Genomic DNA, 25,636 nt, shown 5'->3' with positions numbered 1-25,636 from the left:
ATAATGGCATTTGGACCTCCCAAAAACCTGCATGGCCCCAAGATGCAAACGAAGATGAGCACATGGACGCCTTTGAATCATCAGCTCATGAATGATAAGGTGAGTCTATGGGTCATCTTCTCACCGTATTCCATTAACTCAACAAGTGCGGAGGCCTCCAGCATCTGACCCAGTCATGGTACATTGCACCTCAGTAAAGACAGTACATGTGTGGTAAGATTTATTATTTATTAATTAATTTATTATTTATTAATTACATTTCTATACCGCCCAATAGGCGGAGCTCTCTGGGCGGTTCACAAAAATTAAAGACATTCAAAGTATAAAACAACAGATTTATTATTTATTTATTATTTATTTATTAATAGCTGTACCCTGCCACGCGTTGCTGTGGCTCAGTCTGGTTAAACTGAAAAAAAAGAAAAGACAAAGCGGATGTTTCTAATGTGTTTAATTTCACAATGCTTGTGGATATACAATATTTTTAGTTGTTCCATTGTCTGTGTAGATATAGAGATTGTCTGGTTTGCCGACTCTAGAACACCCAACATATAATTGTCCATGTGAGAAGCAATCTGTGTCTAGATCTAAACCGCACAATTCTAAAGATTGGCCCTGAGCTTTGTTGATGGTGATTGCAAACGCCAATCGAATGGGGAATTGCAATCTCTTAAATTGAAATGGCATATCCGTTGGAATCATAGGAATGCGAGGAATGAGGACATCTTCACCTTTGAAAGGTCCTGTCAAGATTGATCTCCGACTATAACAATTGCCACTTCGTCTATAGTTGGAGCATTGAATCTTCGCACATGTTCTCCAGCAGGCGTTTTGTCAGCATGAATAACAATCTTGTGTGTATCAGATGGCATCATGTCAATTGCTGTTTTGAACAAATGTACTAAATTGTTTTTTTCGTGAAGTAGCTGTTGCAGTTTTGAAACAATGGACCTTTTTATGCCGGTATAAATTCCGCAGCGTGCATTCAATTCATCATTGCCATCACCAATGAAATACATTTGTAGGAATTTATGTTGACTATCTTGAAACGGAAGGAAGGAGGCGGCTTTATGATAAATTTGTCCTTTGACTTTGAAAGTTGGCATAAATGGAGCTGTGATGATTTCTGCGCCGAACGACATCATTTGGAAGCATGAGTTGTATTTCCTGATGTTAGATAGGAAATGCTTTGATTCAGCGGTATATCCTGCAAGCAAAGTTTGTAATGGCTCTGGTGGTTCTCCAAGTTGAGGCAGTTTAATTTTTCCAGCAGCGCAACACATTCCTTTTGTTTCTCCATTAAATTTAAGAGCCTTGCAATAAGGACACACTTCAGTCATAGTGCCGATGAGAACATGCCGCCTCAAACTATAATCATCAGCTGGGTTGTACCGGAATGCAAGGCGATTGTAATCGTGTGATTGTTTACCACGGAGTCGTGTTTGACGCTGATGTGCTGTTTCTCGTTGACGTCTTTCAGCCACTCTCAGCCTTTCGCGTTCATTCTGTTGAGAACAAAGCAGATCTGAAGCTGTAGAACGCGATTGCCGTGCTCGCAACCGTGCATCCTCAAGTCTGGCTGAACGTTGCTTGCCTGGTTCCTTGGCACGAATTTGAGGCATTCTTTTTCTTTTTTTCTCGTTTGCTGATGCCCGTTCTTCCTCAGTCTGATTTGCAATTTCTCGTCGCAGTGCTTCCGCTCCGCGAGTACGACGACCTAAGTGTGATCTTCTGCGAGACATTATTTGGATGAAGTAAAGCAGATTGTTTGGTTTTTAAAAAAGGTGTTTTTTTACGTTGAGGAGGTTAGTGGAAACTCCTGGCAGTTACCTTTCTTCTGAACGTGTAACTGTCACAGGTGTGACATCTATATTCACTCAGCCAATTGCGAGAGTACATGCAAATAGGAGAGGAGGCAGAGGGAGCGGATTGGCCTACTGGTTGGTGATGTCACAATGATCAGCAGGACTGGTTTTGAGGAGGCCTATTTCTTTGATTTTAAGACAAACCTTTGACCCCATAGAGAACATAGTTACATAACAACGCTCGCGTATTCGAACGCAACGCTGTGTCAAAATTTCAGAGCAATCGGTGAAGAACTTTCGGAGATATAACGACAGTAACGAACGGTCTTTTTCATTTTTATTTATATAGATTACATCTCTATACCGCCCAATAGCCGGAGCTCTCTGGGCGGTTCACAAAAATTAAAACGATTCAAAGTATAAAACAACAGTATAAAACCATTATATAAAATACAATATAAAAGCTCAACCAGATAAAAACAGCAGCAATGCAAAATTACAAATTTAAAGCACCAAGTTAAAATTTATTTATAGACTGTTAAAATGCTGGGAGAATAAAAAGGTCTTCACTTGGTGTCTAAAGGCATATAATGTAGGTGCCAAGAGAACCTCCTTAGGGAGCTCATTCCACAGCCGGGGTGCCACAGTAGAGAAGGCCCTCCTCCTGGTAGCCACCTGCCTCACTTCCTTTGGCAAGGGCTCACGGAGAAGGGCCCCTGTAGATGTTCTTAAGGTCTGGGCAGGTACATACCGGAGGAGGCGTTCCTTCAGATAGCCTGGCCCCAAGCCGCTTAGGGCTTTAAATGCTAATACCAGCACTTTGAATCGGGCCCGGACGTGGACTGGCAGCCAATGAAGTTGTAAAAGGACTGGCGTGATGTGATCTCGCCGGCCAGTCCCTGTTAATAAACATGCTGCCCTGTTTTGTACCAGTTGAAGTTTCTGGACCGTTTCCAAAGGCAGCCCCACGTATAACGCATTGCAGTAATCCAAACGAGAGGTTATCAGAGCATGGATCACTGTTGCTAGGCTATCTCCGTCCAGATAAGGGCCAGATAAGATATCTCCATCCAGATAAGATAGATTATGGGAAGTCCTAGTTCTGTTTGGTGAGCCGTTTTGCCCATTGGAATACTGGCATGATTTCAGCTTGGGACTAGGCACAAAGGTAGCCCTATATAAAGCGCATTGCAGAAGTCGATAATAATAATAACAGTAGCAACATGGTCTGCCTAGGGGCCTCGTTTTCTCCTTTCCATCTTCAGCATGACGACAAATACATACTGCAAAAAGACTCCAGTATTTTCCAGTATTTCTCCCGTATTTTCCTCACGAGGCAACTGATTGGGTAGGGGCTTCTCCAGAAATCTCCTACCACTCAGGGAAATGAGCAGAATCCAACAAACTGAGCAATAAGCACTCCTGAATGGAGACTGCACATCTCTGGGCCAAATGTTAGTGGGGACACAGATGGCTGCTGGTGGTCCATTTCCCCCCTGGAACGTTTGGTGAAAGAAAACCATGACGTGATGCCATCACGTTGGGTATTTCTCCCACCCTGTTTCTTGGGCTGCCACTTCCAGGGCAGAGGGCAAATGCTGCGTTCAGTGATGCCATGCCATGCGTGTCTTTTACCAAAGATTACCATGGAGAGGCATAGGGGGTGGGATTGTTCATGCCTTGGTTACCTCTCGGTTGGACTACTGCAACCTTCTTCTCACTGGCCTTCCTTCTTCTCACATCAGTTCGTTGGCTTCTGTTCACCACTCTGCTGCTAAGATCATCTTCTTGGCTCGCCGCTCTGACCATGTTACTCCACTTCTGAAATCTCTTCATTGGCTTCCAATTCAGCTCAGAATCCAATATAAACTTCTCCTGTTGACCTACAAAGCTTTTCACGGCCTAGCTCCTTCCTATCTCTCCTCTCTCATCTCACACTATTGCCCCGCTCGTGCTCTTCGCTCCTCTGATGCCATGTTTCTCGCCCGCCCAAGGGTCTCCACTTCACTTGCTCGGCTTCGTCCATTTTCGTCTGCTGCCCCTTACGCCTGGAACGTTCTTCCAGAACATTTGAGAACTACAAGTTCAATCGCAGCTTTTAAAGTTCAGCTAAAAACTTTTCTTTTTTCTAAAGCTTTTAGAACTTGACTTTGTTCTGACTTTTATACTGTTAGTTTTACTCTCCCCTGTGCCTGTTTGGTGCATTCTCTTCCCCTCCTTATTGTTTTATTATGATGCTATTAGAATGTAAGCGTCTGTGGCAGGGTTTTGCTATGTTATTGTTTTACTCTGTACAGCACCATGTACACTGATGGTGCTATGTAAATAAATAAATAAATAATAATAATAATAATGCACCCACAAATCCCTATAAATTACAGTGAGTACCCCCATTGGGGAAAACCTCACCCCACTCTAACCTGGTGAGACTTGAACATTCAAGGCTGTTTGGAAGATTTGGGACAGTTCTGTCGCCGCCTGAAGATTTCGTAAGGGATTAACAAATACGTGCTTTGTTTCCTAATGGGGTGTGTCGTGACGAGGGTGGGCCCAGGTGGATACACGAGAGCTTGGATCAAAGCCCACAAAGTTTGCTTTGCGCAATGCAAATAACTCTCCTTCTCTCTCCCCCCTTAATGTGGCTGAACCAAAATTTGGTCTTGGGGCCATTTATCATTTCCTTGTAACAAGAAAAACAAAACAAAATGCTCTTAGCAAAACGACAGTGGCCTGGCATTGGAGAGTCCCCAGTGGGTACACGAGGCGGAGGGGTTGGGGGGAAGAAGCCAATCAAAATGAAGCTGACCAAATCATTTGGATTTAGTTTTTCACTCCCTTTCACCTGAAGGCAGGGCCTAAACATAGTCCGTATTGAGTAGGGTCAGGTGCAGCTGGCAATGCTCCACCAGAAATGAGAAAAAGGGGAATCTGTTCTATATCCTAGAATCATAGAATCATAGAACAGCAGAGTTGGAAGGGGCCTACAAGGCCATTGAGTCCAACCCCCTGCTCAATGCAGGAATCCACCCTAAAGCATCCCTGACAGAGGGTTGTCCAGCTGCCTCTTGAAGGCCTCTAGTGTGGGAGAGCCCACAACCTCCCTAGGAACTGGTTCCATTGTTGTACTGCTCTAACGGTCAGGAAGTTTTTCCTGATTTCCAGCCATTATCTGGCTTCCTGTCACTTGAGCCCGTTATTCCGTGTCTTGCACTCTGGGAGGATCGAGAAGAGATCCTGGCCCTCCTCTTTGTGACAACCTTTCAAGTATTTGAAGAGTGCTATCATGTCGCCCCTCAATCTTCTCTTCTCCAGGCTAAACACTAATTGGCAGGAGGTCCAGCACTGACTGTGCAAAGTTCTCCTCTCGCAACACAGAACGAATTGATAGAATTTGGATGCGACGATTGCCAGGGCTTAGATGGCCTAAATGGGGATTAGACCATTTTCACGGTGGAGAAGTCAATCCATGGCGATTAGCCATAATAGCTACGTGGAACCCCCATGTTCAGGGCCTGTGGGGTGGGGTGGACTTGTTGGCTTTATGCCCAGCTTCCTGGGAGCATCTGTTTGGCCCCTAAAGATGGATCATTGGTCTGATCCACCAGGGCTACTCTTACAGTTTTATTTTGTGGGCGTGCCTTTGAAATCTGACACCGGGGGGGGGGGGAAGTCTGTCTCTTGTGACCCTTCTGCACCCGCTAGAAAGAGGCAGCTGGACAACCCTCTGTCAGGGATGCTTTAGGGTGGATTCCTGCATTGAGCAGGGGGTTGGACTCGATGGCCTTGTAGGCCCCTTCCAACTCTACTATTCTATGATTCTATGACATGATAGCACTCTTCAAATACTTGAAAGGTTGTCACACAGAGGAGGGCCAAGATCTCTTCTCGATCCTCCCAGAGTGCAGGACACGGAATAACGGGCTCAAGTTAAAGGAAGCCAGATTCCGGCTGGACATCAGGAAAAACTTCCTGACTGTTAGAGCAGTGCGACGGTGGAATCAGCTACCTAGGGAGGTTGTGGGCTCTCCCACCCTAGAGGCCTTCAAGAGGCAGCTGGACAGCCATCTGTCAGGGATGCTTTAGGGTGGATTCCTGCCTTGAGCAGGGGGTTGGACTCGATGGCCTTGTAGGCCCCTTCCATCTCTGCTATTCTATGATTCTATGATCTCTTTGAATTGGCCATCCTTGGGTTGAACCGTCCAGCTGGAATTCAGATGATTTTCTAAATTAGAATTGCTTCTTCAGTCGCACGTGTCCTTTCATAGTTTGTCGAGTCGTTTGCTGAGTTATTTGTAAAGGTTTGTTGAGTCATGTCATGTCGTGTTCTGTTTTTTTATTACCTTCTGAATGTTTTCTTTAAAGGTATTCGAAGAAAGAAGAAACTTGCTGAGGAAATGGGTAATCGTCTTTCCTTTCTTAATCGCTCTGCAAATCCCATGAGCTTCAGTACTTACTGTGAGGTGACCTGGCTACATTGGGAAATGTGAACGCATTACAACATGCTTACCAGTAGCACAAATGTCAATGTTTACCTTTAGTAGTATTTAGAAGTAGCTCGTCTATTTCAGAGGTATGTTATCGCATATCTTTTGAATAGCCAAATGGAATCTCTATGTAGGCTTGCAGTACACTTCTGAATACCAGATACTGGGGACAGACAGCAGGAGAAGGATATCAGCTTCATGGGCTCCCAAAGTGGTCTTCTATCACTTTGGCGCTTTAGGGCCTCCATTGGCTGCTGGTGGCTCCTAGGGTGCGCTACAAGGTCTTGTTGACCAGGTATAAGGCCCTGCATTGCTTGGGTCCTGGATACCTGAGCACTCACCTTTCTCCTGTGTCTCACCATTGGCAGACTCGCTCTCAGGAGCAGGGTGCCCTGATGGTCCCCCGCTACAAATGTGTGGGGGCCAGGGCTTTTTCAGTGGCTGGCCCCCCGGTTATGGAACAATGTGCCACTGGAGATTAGACAGGCTCCCACTCTCAATTCTTTCAAACGCCTTTGTAAGGCATTTTTATTTTCACAAGAGTTTGTGGTTTAAACTGGGTTGAGGGCTTTCAACAGGATGAGGGTTTTTAATGGAATTGTTTTATTTTAAGCATAAAAATGCTTAAAATAAATAAAATGAATAAATAAAATGCCATGTGTGTGAGATTTCCAGATATATCTGGCTGGGAGAAGGATCCGTTGGAGGCTGAATTGGACCATTGGAGGCTGAATTGGACTACTAGTTGGACCATTGCCCTGATCCCACCTTTCCTGTGTCCTTTAGTAGCCAGGGAACCCAATACATATAGGGCTGGCTCCAACGTCCTTGTTGGGCCTGCAGAATGAATACCCCCGATGAAACAGGGCTTCTGCGTCCCCTTTCCCCCTCCCCACCTCGCAGCTGCCTGTGCCCTCCATACCTCCTCCAGAGGTGCCCACAAGCCTCTACAGGAGATTTGGAGACTGTGCAGGGGGCTGCAGGGCAGAGGCGTGTATGCAGGTGTCCTGTTCTGCCAGTGATATCCATTCCGCAGCTTCAACGAGGAAGTTCGATCCAACCTAAGATAAAGTACAACATGGATCTTATGGTTTGTTGTTTGCAAAGTATTACATGATGGGGAAAGTCACTTCCATGGGGCTATCCCAGGTGCCGCAAAACCCACAGCTCGCCTGTTCTCCCCCCCCCCCCCAGTTTGACAAATGGACGGACAATCAGAGGCGAAGACTCCTGATGGACTTCTTAGAGCGCTGTTCCCTCTCCCAGCTGAAGTTCTGTTTCAAGCAGCTGCAGGAGCGAGTCCCGGTCGAAGCGCTGGATTTCACCACCAAGCTTCCCAGGGTGTTGTCTCTGTACATCTTTTCCTTCCTGGACCCTCGGAGTCTTTCCCGATGTGCCCAGGTAAAACTCAGCCTGCCGGAAATGAATGCAGCAGAGATATACAAAGCTGAAGGCGTTGGGTATTTTCAGGCTAAAGAGAGAAAAAGCTAAAAGGGTGGGGGGATACAGTGACAGTCCCCAGATAGTTGAAAGGAGCTGAGACAGGGCAGCAGGTGTCACTGAGGATAAGGCAAAAAGAAATGTCTTCAATTGGTTAGACCTTAGAAGGCAATTCCCAGCTGTAAGATCATTTCATCACTGGAATGAGCATCTTAGGATGGTTCTCCTCCTTTCTGTGAAGGTTTTCAAGCCAAGCTGGGCAAACACTGCAATTTGCTAGGATGTTCTGACATTTATGTGTTTGTTACATGGGTTGGACTACATCAGTGGTCCCCAAACTTTTTCAGGTCACCACCCCCTTGGTTCCACAAACTCATGCCCAGTGCCCCCCTACCCTACACTATAAAAGTAAATATTCAAAATAGCGGTTTTCAACGACCCACTAAGGAAGAAAATAATAAAATTCAAAACGGTAACAATTAATTGAATATTTATTCAAAATCTGAAGCACCCTCCACAGGCTTGCCAAGGAAGGGAGGGAAAAGAGAGCGAACGCCTTTGTTTTGCAGCCGACGTGGCAGGGCACACCAAGCAGGGTATGTCTCTTCATTAGCGTTTTGGTGCTCTTGAAACTTTTCAATTCACCGTTAAAAGGACATTTCTTAAACGGTATTAATACATGTGTGGATTCTTCCCCTCCATGGCTTTGGACCAAACTACCTTCTCCCATAAAAATGTCCCTGGGTTTTAAGACCTTCTGGAGAGGTGCTTCTCGGAAAAGACCACCTTAAGCGCCCCCCTTCCGTTCCTTTGCCTCTTAGCACCCCCCTGCCGCCCCCTTGCCTCTTAACTCCCCCCTATGCAATCCCACCGCCCCCAAGGGGGCGGTACCGCCCACTTTGGGAACCACTGGACAACATGATCTATTGAGCCTCTTCCAACTCTTGTGATTTTATAAACGCTCGAACATGTGCTGAGGAACAATTTACAGTTGTAGCAACGCTGCTGAATTTCTAGCATGGAGGGTCGATGGCTCAGTGAACAAAGCATGTATCTTATGATCCAAAGTTCTTGGGTCCAGCCTCTGAGATCTCCAGCTAAAAGCGTCTCAAGTAGTAGGGTTGGGCTTGCCAGTCAGAGTAAGCAGTACTGGTCTAGATGGACAATGGTTTGACTCCATAACAGGTAGCTTTATATATAGTGAGGAGGGGCCATAGCAACCTAATTTTGGGAGAGGCCGTAGCTCAGTAGTAGAACACTTGCTTTGTTCAATTCCCAACACCTCCATTTGAAAGGGCTCTTAGATTGCAAGGTTGGAAAAGATCTTGGAACAACAATGCTGGACAGAGTAGATAGTCCATGGGTTAAACCAACGTTCCCCAACCTGGTCCCCTCCAAATGTTTCGGATTCAACTTCCATCAGCCCCAGCCAACATGGCCAATGGTCAGGAATGCTGGGAATTGTACTCCAAAAATCTGGAGCGTAGCAGGCCTTATAGAATCATAGAACAGTAGAGTTGGAAGGGGCCTATAAGGCCATCGAGTCCAATGCAGGAATCCACCCTAAAGCATCCCTGACAGATAGTTGTCCAGTTGCCTCTTGAATGCCTCTAGTGTGGGAGAGCCCACAACCTCACTAGGTAACTGGTTCCATTGTCGTACCACTCTAACAGTCAGGAAGTTTTTCCTAATGTTCAGCTGGAATCTGGCTTCCTGTCACTTGAGCCTGTTATTCCGTGTCCTGCACTCTGGGAGGATCGAGAAGAGATCCTGGCCCTCCTCTGTGTGACAACCTTTTAAGTATTTGAAGAGTGCTATCATGTCTCCCCTCAGTCTTCTCTTCTCCAGGCTCAACATGCCCAGTTCTTTCAGTCTCTCTTCATCGGGCTTTGTTTCCAGACCCCTGATCATCCTGGTTGCCCTCCTCTGAACCCGCTCCAGCTTGTCTGCGTCCTCCTTGAATTGCGGAGCCCAGAACTGGATGCAATGGACAACTGGTCTGATTCTGTTGAAGGCAACTTCATATGTTCATAAGTAGTATGAGAACCAGAAAAGACACGAGGAGCCAGCAAGACGGAATCGCCCTTACTTGTTGCAGTGATAAGACCCCCACAGGAATCACAGTAGTTGCACATGTCTGCTTACTTGTGTGCACATTACATGCTATTTTATCCATGCAAATGGGGGCAAGCATAACCCCGAGGCGGTGTGTGTCTGAAATCCAGCTCCATCACCGCATGTGTGAACCACTGCTGGGTTTAGGATAGACTAGGGAAGACATAGCCACGAAAACGTTTCCTCAAAATCAATTGCATTCACTGCTGGAATTAAAATGGGATAGTTTCCTTAAGGCTGAGAAACAGATCCCGCATGTGGATTTTGTGCCCACAGCTGGTTTTTGCTACGACCATGACCCTCAAGCCAACAATAACAGGGCCTTTGGCATTCTCAGGTGAACTGGCACTGGAAATACTTGACAGAGTTGGATCAGATCTGGATGCCGAAATGCCTACGTTTTGGGTGGTACATCAACTTCTCTCCAACTCCATTGGAGGAAAGAATCTGGAAGAAACATTACATTCAGACATTGGAAGAGTTCCAGGTCACCAGGCCTAAGGTAAACCCGTAATCCCTCCCTGGGGGGTGAACATTGAGATGAAAACTTCTCTTTTAGCCTCATATTGGATGTGCAAACTTTCTACGTGGATGGCATTTTGTGACACGGGGCATGTTCAGGACTGTAGACTTGAGAGCCAACTCAAACGTTCAACGTAAGTATGTGATACAGTCCTGCTGGGATTGGTACACTTCACAATGCAGGCACCACATGTTTTTTTTCTGAAGAGCTGAGCTGGCTCTCAAATTTCCTAATCTCCTAGAAACCTCATCCACATCTGCTTCTGGTCTGTTCCCCCAAATTATATAAACCCCATGTCAACATTGTCATGGATTTATATATAAGCCAGTGTGGTGTAGTGGCTAGAGTGTTGGACTGGGAGTCGGGAGATCCGGATTCTAGTCCTCACTCGGCCATGGAAACCCACTGGGTGACTTTGGGCCAGTCGCAGACTCTCAGCCCCACCACCTCACAGGGTTGTTGTTGTGAGGATAACATGGAGGAGAGGAGGAGGATTATGTACGCCACCTTGGGTTCCTTGGAGGAAAAAAGGCGGGATATAAATGTAATAAATAAATAAATAATAAATAAATAAATTGGCTTGAGAGAAAGGGTTGTAGCTCCATGGTGGAGCCCCTGTTTTGCACTCAGAGGGTCCCATGCAGGGCTGGCAAAGATTGTTTCTCTATGAAATCCTGGAGAGCTGCTGCCAGTCAGTGTAGACAATGCTGAGGTAGGTGGACCAATGTTCTGACTTGGCGAGAGGCCATTTTTTATGTTCCTAATGGGAGAGCTTGGGACCATTGGGTGGAACTGGTGGGCTGGAGATTCTGGGCAGGTTCATCCCATTCTCGGCTTGTGAAATTCACTGCCGCAGGGTGTGATGAGGGCCACTGGGCTTATGGGGCTTTTAAAAGGGCATAGACAAATCCATGGAGGGTGCGCCTGTCGGTGGCTTCCAGTCATAATGGCTAAAAGGATTGTGCGTGGTCAGGGTTGGGATACACCTGGAGAACTGGGCGGGGTTCTTTTCTTCATTTCTGGCTGTTGGATTCCTGGATGGAAAGAGGACACTTGGTCTAATCCAGCATGGCATTTCTTATCCGGTAGAGTGGACATTTTTAATTTCTCACCCTTGTGGTATAGAGTTGTTTTTCTTCCTGCTTTCAGGGTGTGCACTTGGTCTGTCTGCGTAACTGTTCTGTAACTAGTGTCAACTTGTACAGAGGCCCCAGCGCCCCACAGTTTCACAGCCCTGGGTTGCCAGAAGCCCTGTAGTGGCCAGTGGGGAAAAAAACTCAGTACACCTAAGCAATACGGTAATTTCTACAATAGCATAAGAACATAAGAAGTGCGCTGATGCTGGATCAGACCAAGGGTCCATCTAGTCCAGCACTCTGTTCACACAGGGGCCAACCAGCCATCGGCCAGGGATGAACAAGCAGGACATGGTGCAACAGCATCCTCCCACCCACGTTCCCCAGCAGCTGGTGCACACAGGCCTACTGCCTTGAATACAGCCATCAGGGCTAGTAGCCATGGATAGCCTTCGCCTCCAGGAATTTATCCAACTCCCATTTAAAGCCATCCAAATTGGTGGCCATCACTACATCTTGTGGTAGTGAGTTCCATAATGTAACTATGTGCTGTGTGAAGAAGTCCTTCCTTTTATTTGTCCTGGATCTCCCACCAATCAGCTACATGGGATGACCCCTTTGGGTTCTAGTATTTTGAGAGAGGGAGAAAAATGTCTGCCTATCCACATTCTCTGTACCAGGCATCATTTTGTACACCTCTATCATGTCTCCCCTTAGCCTCCTTTTTTCCAGGCTAAACAATCCCAGCTGTTGTAACCTTTCCTCCTAGGGGAGATGCTCCAGCCCCTTCATCATTTTAGCTGCCCTTTTCTGCACTTTTTCCAACTCTATAATATCCTTTTTTAGGTTTGGTGACCAGAACCGTACACAGTATTCTAAGCGTGGTCGCACCATCGATTTGTATAAGGACGGCATGATACTGGCCATTTCATTCTCAATTCCGTTTCTTATCCTGCCTGACATGGAGTTTGCCTTCTTTACAGAGGCCGCACACAGGGTGGACATTTTCATCTATCTGTCCACCACAATCCCAAGATCTCTTTCTTGTTCGGTCACCGCCAGCTCAGATCCCATTAGGTTATCCTTTAAATTAGTTTTTTTTTTTGCCCCAACGTGCATCGTCACCTTACACTTGCTGACATTGAACCGCATCTTCCGTTTGGACGCCTTTTTCTCCCAGCCTGGAGAGATCCCTTTGGAGCTCTTCACAATCCCCTTGTACAGGATTTATCTAGCTTGCTTCTTTCCCCCCTTTTTAGACTCCTCCAAAAGAGGACTTTGTGGTGGCCGATGTCCAGCCAATAACGAAAGTGGTCCCGGAGATGAAAGATTCCCTCTTGTCAGTCCTCCAATCGGCATCTCTGTTTGGAAAGAAGGCAAACAAAGAGAAGAGAGACCTCCCTCCGTGGCGCTCTTCAGATAAGCATCCCACCGACATCGTCAGATTCAACTACTTAGACAACTTCGATCCCATTGAGCAAGCGAGACAGGCGTAAGCCACGCCCTAATTTCCATCTTTTTATTGTCAAACGAAACTGAATAACACAATTATTCTGTTCGGCGTACAGCTGCCCTGTCCCCGTGGGCAGAGGATGATGACATTCCCGCTTCCATTCTCGAGAGCAACACCGTCAAAACCTGTTGTTCACAATTTCCCCCACGATTACGTAATGGGAAGCAGGGCTGCAATTTAGTCCCCTGCATGAGATCGCCCCTTCGTGATTAACGGCACACCTTCGCGGGATGCTGATTCCCTGATTAGACGAGAAACAAAGGGAACCTATTGGCTGTGCTCCAGGAGGTTTTGGCTGAGCCTGGAATCCGGCACAAATGTGGAGGGAAAAGGCACCGTAAATTAATGACGAAGGAGGAGTCGAACTCCAGTGCTCAAGAAAGAAAGAAAATTTATTGTGCTCTATGAGTTATAAATGCTCAAAAAACAGGGTTCACGAGCACCTAATAAAAAAGAAGAAAATATTGTTGTTCTTGCAGTCAAGGGATTTCAAAAAGAACTAAAAACAGCCCCAGGAGGAGGAGACACCCTCTCCGAAACATGTAGAGCACAATACATTTTCTTTCTTTCTTGCCTCCTCCTTCGTCATGGGCCTGGAATCCACCAGCATCCTGGAGTGGATTGTGAATGGGTCCTGCGGTCCACTGCAGGCGTAGAGCAGCCAGGGGAATCCCCAGGATGTGCTCAGCCGGCCTGCGCATGTCCCTGGGACCCAGCATGGCCAAGGGTCCACGATGCAGGTGAAGCAATGCCTAACGGTGTCCCCAGAAACGGCCGCACCCGCCTTCCCCAACCTGGTGTCCTCCTGATGTGTTGGACTGCAACTCCCATAATTCCCAGCCAATGGCTGGGAACTATGGGAGCTGAAGTCCAACACATCGGGAGAGCACCAAGTCAGAGAAGATGGTGCTAAACCTTGCTTTGCGTGTCATTCCCAGGCCAAGGTGGGACCTGCTTGAATGCAGAAGGCCCAGGCCTTCTGGCATCATTGTACACTCACTGACTGGTACCCGAATTACCAGCCCAAATTCTCATCGGAGTGGATGTTAACTGCCATTCATAGAATCATAGAATAGCAGAGTTGGAAGGGGCCCACAAGGCCATTGAGTCCAACCCCCTGCTCAATGCAGGAATCCACCCGAAAGCATCCCTGACTGATGGTTGTCCAGCTGCCTCTTGAAGGCCTCTAGTGTGGGAGGGCCCACCACCTCCCTAGGTAACTGATTCCATTGTCATACTGCTCTAACTGTCAGGAAGTTTTTCCTGATGTCCAGCCGGAATCTGGCTTCCTTTAACTTGAGCCCGTTATTCCGTGTCCTGCACTCTGGGAGGATCGAGAAGAGATCTTGGCCCTCCTCTGTGTGACAGCCTTTCAAGCATTTGAAGAGTGCTCTCATGTCTCCACTCAGCCTGCTCTTCTCCAGGCTCAACATGCCCAGTTCTTTCAGTCTCTCTTCATAGGGCTTTGTTTCCAGACCCCTGATCATCCTGGCTGCCCTCCTCTGAACACGCTCCAACTTGTCTGCATCCTTCTTGAATTGTGGAACCCAGAACTGGACGCAATACTCTAGATGAGGCCTAACCAGGGCCGAATAGAGAGGAACCAGTACCTCACGTGATTTGGAAGCTTTACTTCTATTAATGCAGCCCAAAATAGCATTGGCCTTTCTTGCAGCCATATCGCACTGCAAGATTTAGCTTGTGATCTACAACAATTCCAAGATCCTTCTCGCTTGTAGTATTGCTGAGCCAAGTATCCCCCATCTTGTAACTGTGCCTTTGGTTTCTATTTCCTAAATGTAGAACTTGGCATTTATCCCTATTAAATTTCATTCTGTTGTTTTCAGCCCACCACTCCAGCCTATCAAGATCACTTTGAAGTTTGTTTCTGGGAGAAGGACTTCACCAGGCCTCAGTTTCATGGTTCCCTAATCTCATCTTGCCATGTGGCCCCAACGAGAGATTGTGGTTTGGTCAGTTTCCAAACAAGCCCACTTGAAGTCACAGGTTGGGAATCTGGCTTGCTGACTAACCGGCAGACACCACTGAGTACCGAAGCACCTGTATCTCTGGGCAGCTGGGCTTCAGCACTCGTGCGGCCCAGTCGTAGCCCTGCCTGCTCAGAAATAAGTCCCACCAAGTCCAGGCTGCTCTGGTTTCACTTACCTGGGACTAACTCCCAGTTTAGAAAGAGTTTCAGGCCTGGGCATTGCTTCTGCCACAGAAAGGATTTCCCCCCTTTTCTCTATCCTGAGAAATGCCTTTAACTTGTTCGATATCTGTCTCTCAACCCCCCTCCCCTCCCCCTGTCACCTGCAGCAGGAAAAAAGGAGGAGGGTTCACTGCAGAACTTGGCCAGAAAAAAAGGAAACCGGGCAGCGGAACGTACAAACTCCGGAAAGCAAAGTCCTTGGCAAGTATTGCGACTCTTACTATCTTCTAGGTCAGCCTTCCTCAACCTGGGGCGCTCCAGATGTGTTGGACTACAACTTCCAGAATGCCCCAGCCAGGCTGGGGCATTCTGGGAGATGCAGTCCAACACATCTGGAGCGCCCCAGGTTGAGGAAGGCTGTTCTAAGTTAAGCAGCGAACTCTGTGAGGGGCCATGGCCCTTGGCAAGGAAGGGGTCATCCCTCCCAAGGCCCCTTTTTTTCCTGCCCCACTGCCCTGCAGTGCTGTTTGATTCTAGCATCCTATGATTCGGGCAAACCTGAACAAAGCCAACATTTAATCCTTGAGGATCGGTTGTGCTCGCTGTCGGCAAAGCGACGCTCTTCTTGGACACAAAGACTTTCAGGAAGCAAGGCTTGGGGGGCGTGGGAGGGATCCCTAGGGATCCGCTCTTGCAGACCTGGGCGGGAAGAGGCCACGTGCTCAGGAACATACAGGGTTCCTTTGCAATGCTGGAACTCCACGAGCAAATTGTATGTGACACGGGAGAGCTGTGATGTTTTCTTCTGTTGATTCTACGCGGCCACGGTGGCTGAAGGCGGAGAGGGTGCAGGTTCGATCAGGGCAGCCGCGCTTGGCAGAGGGGGTGTTTTGTCCTTTTCTGGAACTGGGCTTCCCCTTAGTGTGGCGTTTTGGCCCTCTTTCTCCCAGGGTTGAAAGATTACTCAGGGGACCTTCAGGCCAACCACGGGCGATGGTGAGGCAGAGCGATAGGTGCTGCATAGGCCCTGGAAGTGAGGCAGACCTCGCCAAGGCAGCATGCAGTGTGTAGTGAACAGTAGGGGTGTGCACGGACCCCCCAATCCGCTTCGTGGCCGGATCGGGCCCGATCCTCTTCGCGCCGCGCCGCCCGTCTCCCGCTCCGCTCCGCGGAGCGAGATCCGACTTCACCGCCGTCGCTACATGGGCGGCGGCGGCAGCGGTGGCGCAAGATAAGCCACCACCACCACTCCGCCCCCTTACCTGCATCCGTCACGGGCTTCAATTGAGGCCCCGGTTGAAGCCGGAAGAGGCCTCGGCCTTCACTTCCACCTTCAACCGGGGCCTCAATTGAAGCCTGCAACGGACGCAGGTAAGCGTCCCTCCTCCCTGCTCCCTTACCTGCCTCCTCCCTGCTCCCTTACCTGGCACCGCCACCACGGCATGGATGGCGCCGGCGCCGCCGCCAGGTAGGCCAGCCCCCCACCCCCTTACCTGCATCCGTCACGGGCTTCAATTGAGGCCGCAATTGAAGCTGGAAGAGGCCTCGGACTTCACTTCCACCTTCAATCGGGGCCTCAATTGAAGCCCGCGACGGAGGCAGGTAAGCGTCCCTCCTCCCTGCTCCCTTACCTGCCGCCACCGCCGTATGGATGGCGGCGCCGGCGGCGCCAGATGAGTCCCCTCCCCCCCACTTACCTGCAGGCGAAGCTCCGGATTGAGGCGATCCTCTTCGCCTCGCTTCTGCTTCTCTGAACCGAAGAGAAGCGGAGCACAACCCTAGTGAACAGGTCAAAGTGATGAGAGACCCGGGAGGGGGCATCCCGGACCGGCAGATGGTAAAGACAAGCTAGGGCAGAGTCAGAAAGGGGGCAACACAGAGTTGTACCCAGCCATGGCTCTGCATTCGTGGAAAGTGCTTCCACTTGTGCCACTCAGTTTTTGCCACTCCCCTCTGTCTCCTGCATCCCTCCGCGTTATATTCCCTGCAGTTAAGTCCGGTCCCCCAACCCTCAGGTGCAGGTGGGGCGGGGTGGAGGGTTTGGCAAAAGGGTTCAAGGCCCACCCTGCGCAATCAGAAGTCCGAAGGCAGCCTTCCTGGGCTGGGAGCCCTGCATCTGTTTTGGACTGCAACTCCCATCATTCCTAGCCAGTGTAGCCATTGATGGATGTTGCAGACCAACATCCCTGGAGGGCACCAGGTTGGGGACAGTGCCAGACTGGGTCCAGCCAGGAGTCTCCTCTTTCTAGATCTTTCAAGAAAGAAAGCATCTGAAGCAGTAAGATTGTCTGCTGGGGAACATGGGTGGGAGGGTGCTGTTGCACCATGTCCTGCTTTGTTGGTCCCTGGCTGATGGCTGGTTGGCCACTGTGTGAACAGAGTGCTGGAGTAGGTGGACCCTCAGTCTGACCCAGCATCAGGGCTCTTCTTATGTTCTTGTGATATTTCTAGAGCAAAGCCTCACCTTTTCTACACAGCCTGCTCCTGGACCCAGACCTTGCTTCCTGCCCCTCTTTCCTGCCCCCTTTGTCTCCCCATCTGCTGCTGCCCTCTCTTTCATAGGTGTCAGCCCAAGCCAGCTGCACAAGTCACAAATAAGACCTTTTTATTTGACCACGCTTTTTAGTTCCTTAAAGTTGAACTCCTGTACACACTTAGAATCATAGAATCATAGAATAGCAGAGTTGGAAGGGGCCTACAAGGCCATCGAGTCCAACCCCCTGCTCAATGCAGGAATCCACCCTAAAGCATCCCTGACAGGTGGCTGTCCAGCTGCCTCTTGAAGGCCTCTAGGGTGGGAGAGCCCACGACCTCCCTAGGGAACGGATTCCATTGTCGTACTGCTCTAACAGTCAGGAAGTTTTTCCTGATGTGCAGCCGGAATGTGGCTTCCTTTAACTTGAGCCTGTTATTCCGTGTCCTGCACTCTGGGAGGATCGAGAAGAGATCCTGGCCCTCCCACTTACATGGGAGTAGGCCCCCACTGAACACCACGGGGCTTACTTCTGGGTAAACGTGCCTCCGATTGAACTGTCTGTATGTTTTCTGCTGCTCTGCCAGTCGTCGTCATTTTGCGATTTGGGGTGGAGGTGGTTGTTTTAAGCCACAGTCACAGCCGCACTGAAGGTGCTCAGTTCTGCATCCAGACATGCCCTGGGGCAAGGAGGCCTACAGAGCTCAAACAGGACTGCAGCTGTGTATTATTTCTGTCACTTTGGGACAGACCACGCCAAGGCGCTTTGTGATTTAACACGTTTTGCTTCCTTGACTTCTAGCAGCCTCCTGCTGAATTGCCAAAGGCGCAGGAATGTAGGAATCAGGTAGATGTTGCTTTGCGCAGTCTTTTGTGTGCCGCACCCATTTGTGGGGGGGGGGCGCAAACGACACCCCATGCTGCCTGCCGCATCCTGTGGTTGTATCATGCTGCCTTTGTATTCCTGACACGTTAAGCTCTTGCACACTCACCTGTTTGTCTTTAGGTTGATCTCTGCCAATCGTTCAACCGCTTCTTCTTTCTTTAGTAAATTACGCACCACGTTTCACACATGCTCTGTGTCTCAAAGCCCCATCAGCTGAATGCGAAGGGAAATGCAGGCATCAGCCATTTCAGACTCAACATTTGACTGTTGTCTGATCGCGCCGTTATCTGCCTTTATTACTTAACGATGGGTTTCTTAAGAAAAAAGTTTTATTGAAACGTGTTGAAGGAATTGAAGCTGAATCCAACAAGACAGGCAAGTTGAAAGGCAGATCAGGGAATAAGGATTCGATCTGTGCTGATGGGGTTACACTCCCCTTTAGGATTCAGGTTTGCAGTTTGAACCTACGCTTAGACTCTTCCCTGATCCTGGATGCTCCAGTCTCGGGTGTGGCCCGGAGTGGACTAGCTAAGTGCGCACATTTCTAGAGAAGTCAGATCTGTCTGTAGTGACACATGCCTTAGCTACAGCCTCTATGGACCACTGTAACTCCCTCTACATCACCATTATTATTATTATTATTATTATTATTATTATTATTATTATTATTTATTGCATTTTTATACCACCCAATAGCCAAAGCTCCCTGGGTGGTTCACAAAAACTAAAACCATTCAAAGTATAAAACAAACAGTATAAAAACATGATATAAAATGCACATTAAAAACTGATTAAAAACATACCATACATAGAATAGCAGAATAGCAGAGCTGGAAGGGGCCTACAAGGCCATCGAATCCAACCCCCTGCTCAGTGCAGGAATCCACCCTAAAGTATCCCTGACAGAGGGTTGTCCAGCTGCCTCTTGAAGGCCTCTAGTGTGGGAGAGCCCACAACCTCCCTAGGTCACTGGTTCCATTGTCGTACTGCTCTAACAGTCAGGAAGTTTTTCCTGATGTCCAGCTGGAATCTGGCTTCCTTTAACTTGAGCCCGTTATAACGTTATTCCGTTTAACATGATTAAAACATCTTTAAAACATCCTTAAAACATTCTAAAATTGCACTGGATAGGCCTGCCGGAATAGATGAGTCTTTATTGCTTTTTTTAAAATTCTAAAAGACTGTCAAGTTGACAAATCTCCTCCGGCAGGCCATTCCACAGTCTGGGAGCAGCACAAGAAAAGGTCCTCTGGGTAACAGTTGTTAATCTAGTTTGTGCTAACTGAAGTGGATTCTCCCCAGAGGACCTGAGTTTGTGGGGCGGATTGTACGGGAGAAGGCGATACCGCAGGTAGCCTGGACCCAAACCACGTAGGGCTTTAAAGGTAATAAGCAACACTTTGTACTTCACCAAGAAACTACTGTATTTCTTCAATTCTAAGACGCCATCGATTGTGAACCGCCCAGAGAGCTCCGGCTATTGGGCGGTATAGAAATGTAATAAATAAATAAATAAATAAATAAATAAAAAGACGCACATTAATTTCAGCACCACCAACAGGAAAAAAGCTTTGATTCTAAGAAATAATAAACACACCTCGATTCTAAGACGTACTCTGTTTTTAGAGATGTTTATATGGGGGAAAAGTGCATCTTAGAATCGAAGATATCGTCAGCCAGTGAAGAGATTTTAAAACTGGTGTGATGTGGTCTCCCCTAGGTGTACTGGTGACCAGCTTGGCTGCCATATTTTGGACTAATTGAAGTTTCCGAACTAGGCACACAAGTAGCCCCATGTAGAGCGCATTGCAGAAGTCAAGCCTCGAAGTTACCAGCGCCTGCACGACCGTCTTTAGGTCTTCCGACTCTAGGAAGGGGCGCAGCTGGCGTATTAGCCGAAGCTGATAGGAGGCACTCCTGGCCGTCGCATCTATCTAGGCTGTCATTTGGAGCGACGGGTCCAGAAGCACATGCAGTTGCCTTTGAAATGGGTTGGGAAACTTCTCAAAGCTGCAGCCCGACTATCGACCAGGGCTGCTGATAGAAAGTTCGTGACTGCCTTGTTACAACAGCTTTGCTGCTACTCGTCTCTTTCCAGGCACAATTCAAAGTGCTGATTACCACCTATAAAGCCCCACACAACGTTATGATCTTAGAATCATAGAATAGCAGAGTTGGAAGGGGCCTACAAGGCCATCGAGTCCAACCCCCTGCTCAAGGCAGGAATCCACCCTAAAACATCCCTGACAGAGGGTTGTCTTCAGTGGAGGCCCTTCCCTCTGGCCCGCCACAATCAGAGGCAGATTAGGCAGGAGCGTGAGAGAGGGCCTTTTCGGCGGCTGCTCCCAGTCTCTGGAAGTCCCGGCTGAGGCAGGCCAGGCAAGCTCCGTCTCTGTTGTGCTTCTCCTGGCAGGCAAAGTCATTTTTAATCAGACGGGCTTTTGGCATCTAAGCTGATTTGCTGCTGAATTGGGTTTTTAATCTGGCTGGCGCTGCGTTTTCCCTGCCCGCCTTAATTCATGGGCCTCCGTTGAATCCAAATGGCAGATCAGAAATGGCAGCGAGGCTGCAAACCAAGACAAAGGGTCGTGCTGCCATCTCCTTCCCTTTGCTTGCCAGGAGGAAGAAACGGACACCGGGGCGAGGGGGTCTGAGTGTGGAAAACGAGGCCCGTTTCAAGTCTGGATGAACCTCCACCAGATTTAAAACACTTGCGCAGGAGGGTCAGAAACCGGGATTGCCCAGTTCTTTCAGCCTCTCTTCATAGGGCTTTGTTTCCAGACCCCTGATCATCCTGGTTGCCCTCCTCTGAACACACTCCTGCTTGTCTGCGTCCTTCTTGAATTGTGGAGCCCGGAACTGGACGCAATACTCTAGATGAGGCCTAACCAGGGCCGAATAGAGAGGAACCAGGACCTCACCTGATTTGGAATCTATACTTCTATTAATGCAGCCCAAAATAGCATTTGCCTTTCTTGCAGCCATATCGCACTGTTGGCTCATATTCAGCTTGTGATTTATAACAATTCCAAGATCCTTCTCGTTTGTAGTATTGCTGTTCCTCGCTTTACTCCGAATTCACGTCTGCCTGCTTTGCTTCCTAGATGTCCCTCTCAGCTGACCTGGGCTCACAGGCAGAAGTTCCATTTCGCCCAAACTGGGCTACGTATGAGCCAACGGGCTACCCAGTGACCAAAGCTACGGCGAAGATCCTTGCCCGGAGTGTCCAATGGAATGCTGGCATACGGCCGGGACCTGCCCGAGGACCAATCCCAAAGCTGAGTGAGAAGGGGAAGGCGGCCTTTGCACGAACCAGCAGAAGCTCACCAAGTGAGGACACTGCCTAGGGTGACCCTATGGAAAGGAGGACTGGGCTCCTGTATCTTTAACAGTTGCATAGAAAAGGGAATTTCAGCAGGTGTCAATTGTATATATGGAGAAACTGGTGAAATTCCCTCTTCATCACCACAGTTAAAGCTGCAGGAGCTATACTAGAGTGACCAGATTTAAAAGAGGGCAGGGCACCTGCAGCTTTAACTGTTGTGATGAAGAGGGAATTTCACCAGGTCACCCATATATACAAATGGCACCTGCTGAAATTCCCTTTTCTATGCAACACTTGTACAGGAAAGGGAATTTCAGCAGGTGTCATTTGTATATATGGGGAACCTGGTGAAATTTCCTCTTCGTCACAACAGTTAAAGCTGCAGGAGATATACTACAGTGACCATATTTAAAAGAGGGCAGGGCACCTGCAGCTGTAACTGTTGTGACGAAGAGAGAATTTCACCAGGTTCCCCATATATACAAATGGCACCTGCTGAAATTCCCTTTTCAATACAACTGTTAAAGATACAGGAGCCCTGTCCTCCTTTTCATATGGTCACCTTAACACTGCCCCATTATTGATTTCAAATAAGGGTGGGACCAGCGTTTGAAAAGGGGGGAGCAGGAACACGCATGGCCCTCCTGTGCAAATGCCTGTGACCTATTTTGAATCTGGGTAAGGTTATATTTATTATTACATTTATACCCTGCCTTTTTTTCCTCTTGCAAAAAACCTAAGGTGGCTTACACAGTCTTCTTCCTCCTCCTCCTTTATCCTCACAACAACCACCCTGTGAGGTAGGTTAGGCTGAGAGTTGGTGATTGGTCCAAAGTCACCCAGTGAGCTTCCATGGCCAAGTGGGGACTCGAACTCGGATCTCCCGACTCCCAGTCCAACACTCTAGCCACTACACCACACTGGCTTATATATAAATCCATGACAATGTTGACATGGGGTTTATATAATTTGGGGGAACAGACCAGAAGTAGATGTGGATGAGGTTTCTAGGAGATTCGGAAATGCCCAACCACTACTATACACCGGGTTGTCGAGGACAGTTAAGCTATGGTTTGTCGTTGGATTAATCACTGGCATGGCAGTCTCAGATTCTGCCCCCACCCACCCCTAGTTTTTAAAATGTTTCTAGTCCTTATGACTATGGAAGGTACTGCATGAAGCCTCCAGGTCAGAGGCAGTCTAGCTCCGAAGATCAGCCGTTGGGAAGCAGCCAGTGGGAGGGCACTTATGTTCTTAAGTCTTAAGCACAACCTGGGGGTTTTCATGACTCGGGCGTTAAGAAAGGAGCAGGAAGGGGGCAAGATGGTCCGAGCAGGGAGAGGGGTGTCCAGGGCTCCTCCATTTTAATTTTTATATATATATATATATATATACACACACACACACACACACACACACACACAAACACATACATACATACATATATGAATTTAGAATGTATTTATTTACGGTCACAAGACCAGCAACACAACACAACAATATCAGCACGTATAATATTCCCAAACCGATGGAATAAAATGGGGCTATGAATAAAACAGCATATGATAACAATTAATTAGTACATGTCCCGCATATTTTAAGAGATGAAAACAGCATCACAATCAGATGATATCATCCCACGCCGACAAGCCGTTGCAGCAGCACAAAATTTAGCCCCCTTGGAGGTTATCTGAGAGTTCTGATCAGATAAAAGACAGTCTGTATAGAACACACATCAGATCTCCCAGGTATTCCTTGTAAAATAGGAGTGATGAAAGTATGCCAAAAATCACAATAAGAGGAGCAGTACAGCAATACGTGGTCCACGGTTTCTATCATGTCAGCTTTACAGGGGCATAGGCGCTTAGAATATGGGATATTATTATATTTACCCTCCAAAAATGCAGAGGGAAGCACAATTGAATTTAGCCAGCGTGAACACTTTCCTGTATTTTGGAATAGTTAAAGAAGTTAAATATTAGGGTGACCATATGACCGGATTTGTCCGGGTTTTTGATGGCAGATCCGGGAGGGGGAGGGGAAATCCGGATTGTTTTCAAAGAGAAGCTCTAATGGGAATTAACAAAAATGCTTATAACTCTGTCATTTTTTTAAGATAAAGACATGAAACTTGGCACAATGGTAGCTCTTAGGAAGGGCTTTAGTCATACCAAATTTGAAACAGATCCGTTCATCCATTGATTTTTTAGGATTTTTTTAAAAATTGAGGTTTTAAAATTATTTGTTTTTAAATCATCATTTTTAAAGATAAAGAGATGAAACTTTGCACCATGAAAGGATTTAGGTAGAGCTTTAGCCACACCAAATTTGAAACAGATCCATTCATCCATTGATTTTTAGGAATTTTTTAAAAATTGAGGTTTTAAAATTATTACTTGTAAAATTGTCATTTTTAAAGATAAGGAGATGAAATTTTGTACCCTGATAGGATTTAGGTAGAGCTTTAGCCACACCAAATTTGAAACAGTTCTGTTCATCCATTGATATTTTAGGATTTTTTTTTAAAAAAATGAGGTTTTAAAATTATTATTTTTTAAACTGTCATTTTTAAAGATAAAGAGCTGAAAGTTGGCACCATGATAGCTTTTAGATAGAGCTTTAGCCGTACCAAATTTGAAACAGATCTGGGGCCAGTAGCAAACCCTGTTAACAACAACAGCAGCTTGCAATGAGTGAAGATACAGTCAGAAAAGATATTTGAGGGAAGGGGAGAATGTAACACACAGAGTATAGCAAAAGCTTCAAAGTACAGCAAAACCTACAAAAGTAGAAGTGAGTGAAGTTAATTTCAGATACATTGAATCTCTCACTTGTTCTTTATTTCAGTGATTTTAACATTAAGATGTTATGTAGAACAGATTTGTCTTAAATGTGTGCTGTAGAATCAGACATGTGACCAAGGCTATGTTCAGGTGGGCACGCCCCCTTGGTACTGGACACGCCCCCTTGGGGGCGACCATGTTGTCCTCCTTTTTGGTTTCCAAAATATGGTCACCCTATTAAATATGTTGCAGGAAGGAGAGCCTGCCCCCATCTCTAAATTCAGGATATCGGGTTGCTGCTCCTATATGATCTTGTAGCTCAATGTCGCTAATACGCCGGTATATATCCTCCTTGGCTTTTGAAAGGCCTAATGCCAAAATGGCATTTCGCGAGAAACCCAAAGTACACAATTTTTTGTTCACAGCCCTTTTCCATTTAGACTGAAATGTATCAGTCAGAGTCAAAGGGGCCAACCCTGGAGGAGAGAATGTCATTTTTAGCCAGAAGTTTAACTTGTACCTCCAGGCACGGGATTCAAACGAAATTTGACCTGTCTCTAGACATAGAAGTACATTGGGCACACAGCTTGGAAGACCGAGAACATTTCTCAGAAATTTTATTTGGGTGGATTCCATAGCAGTAAAATTGCTGTAGGTACACAATTGTGCACCATAAAGCAATTGTGTTAACACCTTGGCGGAAAACACTTGTAAGGCTGATGTATATAGATATGTTAGAAGAGTTTCAGTGTTAGGTAAATGGATGCTTTATTCTAGTTTCTTGCCGTTAACGTTAATCAGTTCATCTCTCTTACCCATTCCAGCATCACCGCTCTTTAAAAGTCAGCCGTGGGACCTTCCCCTCTCCAGCTGCGGATCTGATGGAGAGCAAGAAGATGGAGAAAGTAGGATCTTCACAGCGTCACGTTGACTGAGTCTCCGAAAGGGAGAGGTGTTGGTTACCGTCCCTTCCTGGCAGTCATGTGTCCAGAGCCACAAGGCAGCGTTTTTGAAGAGCAGAATCTTCAAAGAATCAAGTGGGTGGATCCGTGTCTGTGTTT

At 47.4% G+C, this 25,636-nt stretch overlaps 1 protein-coding gene across 1 annotated transcript; it reads left to right on the top strand.

The window, feature by feature from the left end:
* On the top strand, window positions 1-25,589 carry FBXO16 (F-box protein 16). Its single transcript, XM_063125515.1, has 9 exons — window positions 1-99; window positions 6,168-6,203; window positions 7,484-7,690; window positions 10,182-10,346; window positions 12,703-12,935; window positions 15,276-15,369; window positions 18,384-18,428; window positions 21,572-21,797; window positions 25,400-25,589. The coding sequence occupies exons 1-9, from the start codon at window positions 4-6 to the stop codon at window positions 25,504-25,506; spliced, it is 1,209 nt and encodes a 402-aa protein (XP_062981585.1). The 5' UTR covers window positions 1-3; the 3' UTR covers window positions 25,507-25,589.
* Window positions 25,590-25,636: the final 47 nt, after the last annotated feature.

The sequence above is a fragment of the Elgaria multicarinata genome, chromosome 4 (genome assembly GCF_023053635.1).
Source record: "Elgaria multicarinata webbii isolate HBS135686 ecotype San Diego chromosome 4, rElgMul1.1.pri, whole genome shotgun sequence".
Classification (NCBI taxonomy): Eukaryota; Metazoa; Chordata; class Lepidosauria; order Squamata; family Anguidae; genus Elgaria; species Elgaria multicarinata.
Note: the sequence above shows the minus strand (reverse complement) of the source record. Positions and strands in the feature narration are given on the sequence as shown.

What these genes read in the sequence shown, in the direction of transcription:
- FBXO16 (XM_063125515.1), top strand. Translation starts at nt 4, where the DNA reads ATGGCATTTGGACCTCCCAAAAACCTGCATGGCCCCAAGATGCAAACG. An exon ending in ATCAGCTCATGAATGATAAG is followed by an intron (nt 100 to 6,167) that starts GTGAGTCTATGG and finishes TTTTCTTTAAAG; the next exon opens with GTATTCGAAGAAAGAAGAAA. An exon ending in AACCAGCAGAAGCTCACCAA is followed by an intron (nt 21,798 to 25,399) that starts GTGAGGACACTG and finishes TACCCATTCCAG; the next exon opens with CATCACCGCTCTTTAAAAGT.